This window comes from Hydra viridissima, unplaced genomic scaffold (assembly GCF_058129835.1).
Source record: "Hydra viridissima isolate aposymbiotic clone 2 unplaced genomic scaffold, HvirCarnegie_v1 scaffold_14, whole genome shotgun sequence".
Taxonomy (NCBI): domain Eukaryota; kingdom Metazoa; phylum Cnidaria; class Hydrozoa; order Anthoathecata; family Hydridae; genus Hydra; species Hydra viridissima.
The window spans coordinates 2,745,560-2,755,617 of NW_028324313.1; the positions used below are offsets into that span (position 1 = coordinate 2,745,560).

At 28.1% G+C, this 10,058-nt stretch overlaps 1 protein-coding gene across 2 annotated transcripts; it reads left to right on the forward strand.

Annotated features, from left to right (window-relative positions):
* Positions 1 to 5,588: 5,588 nt before the first annotated feature.
* On the forward strand, positions 5,589 to 7,955 carry LOC149878821 (uncharacterized). 2 transcript variants are annotated; one of them, XM_090071858.1, is made up of 6 exons: positions 5,591 to 6,038; positions 6,294 to 6,458; positions 6,652 to 6,900; positions 7,055 to 7,132; positions 7,362 to 7,663; positions 7,790 to 7,955. In XM_090071858.1, exons 2-6 carry the CDS (start codon positions 6,308 to 6,310, stop codon positions 7,808 to 7,810), a joined length of 801 nt encoding a protein of 266 aa, XP_089927984.1. In that variant the 5' UTR covers positions 5,591 to 6,038; positions 6,294 to 6,307; the 3' UTR covers positions 7,811 to 7,955. The 2 variants fall into 2 exon arrangements, with proteins under 2 accessions (XP_089927985.1, XP_089927984.1); XM_090071859.1 differs by lacking the exon at positions 7,055 to 7,132 and having other exon boundaries at positions 5,589 to 6,038.
* Positions 7,956 to 10,058: the final 2,103 nt, after the last annotated feature.

Below are 10,058 nucleotides of genomic sequence, written 5' to 3' on the forward strand. Positions count from 1 at the left end.
CATACATACATACATACATACATACATACATACATACATACATACATACATACATACATACATACATACATACATACATACATACATACATACATACATTCTTTAAGAGATTTTATTTTATATATTCCTCGAGAGATGGTATGTATGTATGTATGTATGTATGTATGTATGTATGTATGTATGTATGTATGTATGTATGTATGTATGTATGTATGTATGTATGTATGTATGTACACAAGAGTATATACAACAGAAAGAAATTATTTGTGCTATTTAGTGCAGCTCAAAGCAGGTTCACATGCAAATACAGTGAAAACAACTGAATTAAACTAAAAGACTATAAATATTCAAAAAAATCCAATTTTACCCTATTTATCAATCATTAATTAAACAGTTTTTCAAAATTTTCATGAAAAAGGAATTAAATTTAAAGTAAAATATATTTCTATAGGTTTAGAATCATTCAAACAGAAGTTGGTGTTCACTGATGTTGATGCAGTTACAAAAGCTATCAGCAGTTTTGTAAAGATCAACACATTAAGTACCTTGGTGTGACCTAACAAAGTCCTATGTTATAAGAAAGTCCTAATGTAACACATGCTGAATTTTGTATAGTGTAAAATAAATATTTGGGAATAAAAATTTTGTTTTTTTAGCTACTTAGATATCTAGTACTTTAACTAACTTTAACTAAATCTTTAACTAACTAGATATCTAGGATAATCGATTTTTTTTATTCTAATTAACTGCATACCTTTTTTTATAACTAACTAGACATCTAATTAGTTAAAATAACAAAATTATTTTCCCGAAATATTTATTTTATATACAAAATGTATCATTTGTTACATTAGGACTTTCTTAAAGTATAGGACTTCGTTAAGTCACGCCACGTTAACACGAGTTACTTTAATTTTGTTTTCTTAAAGTGGATCAGGATGGATCGAAGTGGTTATAAACGCTTTTACAGAATTTTCACTTTTACAGAATTTAGCTTTACATTAGGGTGATCACGTTCTGTAGGTAAAAATTCAAAGTTAACCAATATCAAATGCTTTCAAGTTTGTTTGTTATTATTATTTATTTTTTTTTGTTTTTTTTTTTTTTTTTTTTTTTTTTTTGTTTGTTTGCTTGTTTGTTTCTTTAGGTCTATAAAACATTGGTTTCAATTTTGATTGAAATAGGAGAATATTTATCATTGTCTCAAGGACGTTAGACTTTCGATTGTTCTTCCGAGAATACACTTTTTAAAACTACCTATTATTTTAAATTATAGGTAACTTCAAAAAACTTTATTTGATATTTATTAACAAATTAAATTTGTGCATGAAGTATCTTTGAAGAATTTGTTAATTATTAGCTTTTTATATTAACTTTGAATAAAAGGCAGTTTATTTATATTAAGGTTACTAAATAATGGAGAAATCTAAAAAGAACATTTTGAATTTCCTCATCACAAGCGGTAATACGAAAATGGTCGTCAAATTAGTGCCTAGTCATTAGTGACTGAGACAAGAGCTAGGCAAGTCATTAATATGACTGAACCACAACATGTCAGAGGCAAAGTTCTGTTTAGGGGTGAAATCAACGTGACTGTTTTTAGATATACAGACTGCTGTACCAGTGGCGTACCAACATGTTTTGGGGCCTAGGGCGGCACTTGGTAATGGGGCCTATATATATATATATATATATATATATATATATATATATATATATATATATATATATATATATATATATATATATATATATATATATATATATATATATATATAGACTACATTAATGAATGTATGTATAACACATTATCTTTCTCCACTTTCTTGAAAACGTTTGTAATAAACAAAAATTAGCAAACACCATCTTTATCATTATCTATCAATTTATGTTTATATATATATATATATCCATTAACGCCATTTCTATCACTTATAGAAATTTATTTATGTACACAAATGACTAAAACATTAGTTTTGATTATTTATTTTAAATGATAATACAATGATGTACAATGTACAGTAAAAAAAACAGATTTACAGCAAAGAGTTACCTCCAGAAACACATTAAAATGCTTTCTTGCGAGCCTTGACTTCTGCAAATCGTTTGATTAACTCATCAAAATTCACATGTTTTGCAATTTCGTTTTCTACTGATATTATGGCCAAGCTCGTCAAACGAGACTGGCTCATTGTAGAGCGGAGATAGTTTTTAATTAATTTCAATTTTGAAAAACTCCTCTCACAAGAAGCCACGGACACACATATAGTTAGAAACAGTTTAAGAGCTTCAGTCACGTTTGGCAACGATTCACGAAAGTCCATTTCAATGATAAACTGAAGCATTTTCAAGGATGTCCATGCAGCTGCAATGTCTAATTTGATGCCAGAAACTTTCAGATGCCTTCTTAGTCTCTTTACTTCAGACAGCATTTCTTCCTCCTCTACATCATTGAAAGTTTCTGAAAACTGATGGGCATAGGTTACAATTTCTTCTACTAAAATCTTCTCACGCAGCCTTGTTAGGCCTATATGCAGGAATAAAATTATAACTTACCATGTAACTTGGTGATGACGAACTGAAGACGTGATTTTCTCTCGAATTATTGAGGTACTGAATGATAGAGTATGTTAATCACATTAACGAAACAACATAAACATCCGTCAGTCTGCCTGAACCATCATGAACCATAGACTCGTAGGTAGGGCGGGCGAATCTCTTTATTAGTACTCGCGGGTGTGAGGGAGGAAGCTTCGCGGAGGGCCTCCAAAACAGTCACGGTGGTTGTTATTGGCCTAGATGTCATTTCAATTTCTTACATCTTGGTTTGTTTGCTGTGGATGTTTATTATCTTGGCAAGCAGATACGATCATGTTTCAGGTTCATTTTTGTTGTAAACAATTATGATTACAGAAAAAAAATGTTGACTATTACAAAATCCGGCTGAAGTAAAAAAAATATAAATTATATTAACATTTGGGGGCCTACTCCCAGACGGGGCCTGGGGCGGACCGCCCCCCGCCCAACCTTCGGTACGCTACTGTGCTGTACTTGTCATACACTAGGGAGTTTTGTCACGTGACATTTTATCGTGGAAAAAAATATCGTACGTTTTTGAAAAACTTCGTCCAAAAAACACAACAAATGATTTTATGTAGGTGTCGAAGAATAAAAACCCACCCATGAAAATAAATAGTATACACATATATATAGATGTTTTTTTTTTTAGAAAAGGTTGCACTACAATATTTTTTTTGGACGTCGTTTTGCTTTAGAATTGATAAAGTTATTTAATTTTAAATGTTTTAGTTTTGTTTATATACAAGTAAATTAAGCTAATTCTTTCGTCCCCACATAAAAATAGATTCTGCAACTATTTATTTATTATGTCAATCAGTTTTTTTTTTTGTTTTTTTTTTGGTAGTCTAATAGGGTGGGTCTTTGTTTTCTTAAGTGGAGATTTTTTAAATTTCCCCCGTCTTTAGATATTTTTGAGTGCGATACGGTAATTTTGCCGTTTCTCTCTAACTAGTTTTCGTCCTGTTTTATTTCCACGTTTTTCACTTGATAATTTAATAATAAAGGTTAATTTAAATTAACAATTCTCCTCAAAGATTTGTTACGGTTATTATTTTGTTACGCTTAACGTATTATAAATAAAAACATTTAAAAATTTAGTTTACGTTGAACAATTTTAAAGCATATTCTATAGTTAGTTGACCATTTAATAGTAATATTGCAAAAAAAAAATTATATTTGCGAATTGTTCAAATAATTTGGATTTACGATTTAATTTCTAATAAAATTTTATTGCTAAAACGCAACTTTTTACGCAAGAAAAAAAAAAGATAAAAGTTTTTTTTTGGTGCAAAAGGTTTAACGAGATACTTTAAGGAAATATTTCATAAAATGAACATGAATTGAAAACATTAAAATACGAATATGTTTGGAACTAAATAAGCTACAGAAGTGGTTGAAACCATTTTGAAAATAAAATACATTAAGGAATCCAATGTATTTTAAATAAAAAGATTTACGTTGGCTATAAAAATTGCCTGAACTCCCTACATACACTTAAAATTTTCATGATATATTTATGAAATGTAAAAGTTAATAAAAAGATAATGATAAGATAAATAACATAACTTTCTCGCAATTAACGTTGCAATTCCACAGCTACGTTATTAAGTTAAGTATAAGGGAAGTCTTTTTTTTTGTAAGTTTTTTCTTTCAACTCAACTTGTGATTAAATAATACAAATAAAGTACTCATTTTTTCAGTGAAAAATATAACAACGATTTTGTGTTAAAATGAACAAAGATAGTTTGTGGTTCCATTAGTTTGATAGGTTGTGGTTTCATGAAGTTTTCGCACTCAGTTTATACTCGTTCATAATCGATAGAAATATCTTAAAAGACAAAAATCCGCTCAAACTATTTTTACAAAGATTTTTAGTTAAAACCCATTAACACAAGGAAACAGCGTTAAGTCAATTTTTTTTCACTTTACACGATTGCTTCCACGCACTTCAACCCAACTTACATGCCTCCTATCCCTATCCCTCCCCAATATCTGAATTTATTTTCCTGTTTTGACTGTGAAATCAATTATAAGGAATATTTAATAATGCTTTCCTTCTGTTTTTCAGGAATATTTAGAAAAGGAGTATTCGCAATTAATTAGTTGAGTCCAGACTTCAGAATGAAGGAAAACGAATTTTGATTTCTTAACTAAAGGAAAAAGATAAAAACAAATATGCAAGTTTAACTAGCGAAGAAATAAAAGCTGAAACTTGTATGTTGATTTCTTCTCCTGAGTACAATTAGATTCAGTTAACTGAAGTATTTACATCAGATAACATATTCATCTAAATCAACAGTAGTTATAAACACATCTTTACCGTGCAGATTATCTATATTATCATCTTTATCATGTAGATTAGATTAAAATTTTTTAGAATTGCTGAGACAGTAAAAGGGCTTTTAGTATCTTGTGAATCAGAAGATAATGTCCTAGCTGCAACCGAACAAGCTTTCGTAAATATTGAAATGGAAATAATGAAGGATCTTGCAGTCGTCGACGAGCAATTTCAAAATGACAACAATTTTTAATGAAGTAGTTAAAATGAAATTATGTACTACGTACTTAATACTTATTTTCATAAATTATGTATTATGAATTGATAAAAAAGTTATAATTTAAAATGAAACGTCTTTTTTTAGAGTGTAGATTATCTTTACATCTATTTTGAACTCTGGGATTAAAATGATTTCAAGTGTCAATAAAACCTTTCTGAGTCATGCACTCATGTAAAAATGTCAGCAATTTTGGTTGTCAAGGTCGTGCAGTTTATTAGAAGTAATTACGAACTAGTAGAATATTTTGAGACTTGGGGCCAATGCTATAAACATAAAAAACGAAGTTTTTTCCGTAAAACACGAAGTTTTTACCGTAAAAAGCGAAGAAAAAAAAAGTCCATTGCTATAAACATTCAAAAAATTCCGTTTTTAAGATAAAAACTTCGTTTTTAAATCCAATGCTATAAACGAACAAGGGAATCGCCTTTTCAGATAAAAAATGCGTTTTTTCGAAAAAAAACTTCAGATAGATTTTTGATCTCAATTTTAGATATTTTCTTCGTGATTTTTGGCGGCCATTGCTGGAACAACGTTAGCGCTTCAAAATCATTGAACATTCTTTGTTTGTGTTTTTATGTAGATATTTTATAGATAAAACTGAAAAGGATTTTGGTAACTCCATAATAAACTAATTACTTAAAATCTGCATTTAATCGATTATTCAGTTCCTTGTTGTTTTTCCTTGTTAGGTTTTCGATAGTAATTTTGGTTAAACAAATTTTTCATAATGTTTGACTAAAGAAAAGTATAAATAGTCAACAAATATGCCATATAATACACAAATACACAACAAAATAATACACAAATACACAAAAAAATAAAATGCTGTCTAAAGAACTTAAAATGATACTAGCAATAAAGATTAGAGAAAACAATTAGAGGTTCTTCTTGGGAAGCTTGGTATGTTTTAATTAGCAAACTATTTAAATAAAAATATGTATAATTGCATTATATTATATATATATATATATATATATATATATATATATATATATATATATATATATATATATATATATATATATATATATATAGGTAAGCTTTTTTAGGTATGATTCCTATTACAAAATAATATATTATTATAGAATATTTAGTATTTTACTATATAAGACTATATTATACTATATATTGATTATTTATTTCATCTACTTTTAGGTCCATCTATTACTATGAGGCATAGAAATAGAATTTGGGAAGACATAATGTCACATTTAAATAGTTTAGGGGCAAAAATTGAAGATATCAATCAGCTACGTAGTAGAGAGTGGGATTATTTGCGAAGAGCTACAATGCAAAATTTTGCTAAGAGTCTAAAAACAGGTATAGTTTTGTTATATATATATATATTTATATATGTCTGTGTGTGTGTATATGTATATATATATATATATATATATATATATATATATATATATATATATATATATATATATATATATATATATATAATTAAATATTTTTGTATATATATATTATATATACAAATATATATATATAATTTTTTTTTTTTAAGGTGCTGCAGGGAGACAACTAACAGAATTAGATAATGTTGTTTTAGACATTATTGACAGGAAGTCAATAAATGTATCTGGAATCGATGTTCCTGATTTTAATATCTCTTTTTGTACAACAGATGATGCATTGTCATCCACTCCCAACCAACTTTCCACTCCCACTGCCACCCTTTCTTCATCAAGTAAAGAAGTAAACTTTACTTTGAAACAATCTTCTGATACAGCTTCTTTTATTTCGTCTATGTCTGGTATATTTTTCTTTGTTGGTTAAGACTAGTTGTGTTATAAAATACATATATATATATATATATATATATATATATATATATATATATATATATATATATATATATATATATTCTATTTCTATAGTTTATAGAGTTAATTGATTGTTTATATTAGATGCAAGATTTGATTGTATGTCCTCCCCTAATTTAGACAATACCACTCTTGTTAGTGACAGTTGTCAGATACTTCAAGGTAATGCAATTTATAAATTAATTTTTTTTAAATCTCAGTTGTTTAATTTAGTTAATTGTAGGTTTTAGACTTATAATTATATAACAGACAACATCAATTTGTGCTTAATTTTTACACAACTAGTATTTCCAAAACCATTAAAAACTTCTTATTTTTAAAGGAATCTAAACCACCTTTCTTATTATTTTAGTTAACTGATCTTGTTTTGACACCTAGAATTAAATTTTAGATTCAATTCAAAATAAACCATCAAGGGGGGCATTAAAAAAATTAAAAAGAAAACAAGCTAGAGAAAGTCTCCTGGTAGATGGAAGTTTTAAAAAATTGAAAGTAAGTGTTTTACGGTTAGAAAAAGAAAGATTAAAAAAAGAACAAGAATTAAGAGTAAAACTTCTGAAATTGGACGTTGCTCTCAGACAACAGCAAATTCGAAAAGAAAAGGCTTTAACAATATATTACACAACAGCAACAAAGCTAATGAATGAGAAATTGCAACCTTCAAACCAGCAACATTTTGTAAATACAGAAACGGTATTTTAAAATTAATTTGTAATAATATTTAGTATGACTTTATCATTAACAAATTTTTTGTATTTAGTATAACTTGTAGCTTGTATTTAGTATAACTTTATCATTAACAAATTTTTTTTGTTTTAGGAGGAAATTCTTGAGCATTAAGAGAAGAGCTACATCATAATTTTATGTTAAATTTCGAAAAATGTTGTATAACTATATTTAAACATTCACCTTGAAGGTATTTAACTGTAAAGCCATGACCAATTACATTTTTTAGTAACAATAAAAATATAACTTCAACCTGAAATTGTTCTTGTTATTTCATTTTTTTTATCACCATTACCTTACAGTAATAAGTTCTGTAAAACTTCACACAAACATTAAGACCAATGCTGTTGCGATGTGAAATAGATACAAGCATCACAACTATATATAACTATATATAAGGTATTGCATTGGCTAGTGGTTGATTTTAAAATTTAAACAAAACAATATCTTTCATATTTTAAATTTATTTTGTAATCTAGTTTAATATTAATACGATCATATCTTAATTTTATGCTATTAAGCATTTTTTACCTTTTTAAAATACTCTTAATAAGAATTGCTCCTAACAACAAAAGCTAACAAATCTCCTAATTTTTTTTTAAGCGTGTTCTATAAAAAAACAAAATACACATACTATATAAAAACAGATATAAACATATATTTTTATGGTCTAATATTTTATAAAAATTTCTTGCATTTATTAAAAAGTCATTGTGTGAATTTTTTTCCAATTTTAATTCAACTAATTTAGGCACAAATCTATGATCCATGTCCAAACTATTTTGATAGATCCTATGCTCTAGAGCAAATTGTATATGAATTTTTAAACAATACTTTTAAGTAAAGTAGTTAAGTAGCTGTAATCGTCTATTCAAAGCTCCATCATTCTGATTTTCTTGAGCTAGATTTTCATCAGCTTGTTCTTCTTCGCGTTCTTCAAAGTCATTACCGTTGTCTCCATGTTGAATACACAAGTTATGGATAACAAATCCACACATGATAAGCTTAGAGGCATCTTCGACCTTATGCAAACGAATTCCAGTTTTCAAAGCATAAAACCTGTTTTTGACAATGCCAAAACATCGCTCAATTATGTTTCTAGTTTTTCTCTGTGCTTTGTTGAAACGTTTTTGAGCTCCGTCTGGATCACCAGGAAAAGGTGGAATTAACCATTCTCGACATGGGTACGCAGAGTCAGCCAAAATTACAGCTCCATTAAATGGAAGCTCTCCAATTTCAAACTTGTTCCATTGGTTACAATTTCTTAGAACCTAATAGTAGTAAAATCACAATATTTAAATTTACTGTAAGTTACATTATAATACATTATATTGGTTAGTCTAAGTTACATTTTAATTAGCAATCATAATAGTTCAAATAGTATGTTCAATATGAACATACCGAAGAATGTCACGTACTAGTTGAATACCCAGCATTAGTGAACTAACAGTTGTAAAATATAACTTAGTGACAGGCTTACATGTGCATCATGCCACCTTCCTGGACTGTTGGTCGATGCATAAAATATGGACGTGTCGGGTCCACATACTGCCATTGCATTTATGCTATGGACATGATGGCGATTGATTAGAGAATCTTCATCTGCTTGAGGAGGGTTAGAAAGGAGTATATGAGACCCATCCAGAACACCACATACGCACGGAAAACCTCCGATTTCCATAAACTTTTGTGGAAGAGTGGAGCAATCATTCGGCCATTTTATGATCTCTTGTCGAATCTAATCTTATAAGATAACAATTTTTCTCTTTACTAAACTTAGTTTTTAATTTTCACACTAAAATAAAAATAATAAGCAATTTTATATGACATTGTAAAACTTTCAATAGTTTTATTAACTTAATACACTAACATTGAAAATAGCTTTTCCTACACTGTGTATAATACGATAAATTGTGTTGGTAGAGATTCCATGACAGTCTCTGAGAACATGAAAAAAAACATTTGTGCCAATAAAATGAAGAAATACCATTATCTGGAAACGTACTGAAATGCTTTTATTTCGCTTAGTATAATGTTGCAAATCATCTTTAAGCCTAGTTTCTAAAAAATCTAATACAGCTCTTGGTACTCGATACTGTTCTCGAAAAACGTTGTCAGAAACATCTTCGTTAAAAAAGCGACCATTAAACTAAAATGAAATTGAAAAACAAAACAAAAATATAATTTCTGCGCATATTTAGTATGATTTCTGATTTTGTTCGATAAAAAATCATTAAAAAAAAACATCAAAATTTATTAATTTTAAGTAATGTTTTAAACACCAACCTCTCGAGGCAATCGGTGGCGAAGCTCATTTTCATCAACTTCGAAATGTAAGTCTTCATCCGAAAAAATTAAATCC

Excerpts from the sequence above, each read along its gene's own strand:
- LOC149878821 (XM_090071858.1), top strand. The coding sequence starts at position 6,308 with ATGAGGCATAGAAATAGAATTTGGGAAGACATAATGTCACATTTAAAT. Across the intron at positions 6,459-6,651 it reads TGCTAAGAGTCTAAAAACAG|GTGCTGCAGGGAGACAACTA; the intron begins GTATAGTTTTGT and ends TTTTTTTTTAAG. Across the intron at positions 6,901-7,054 it reads TTTTATTTCGTCTATGTCTG|ATGCAAGATTTGATTGTATG; the intron begins GTATATTTTTCT and ends TGTTTATATTAG.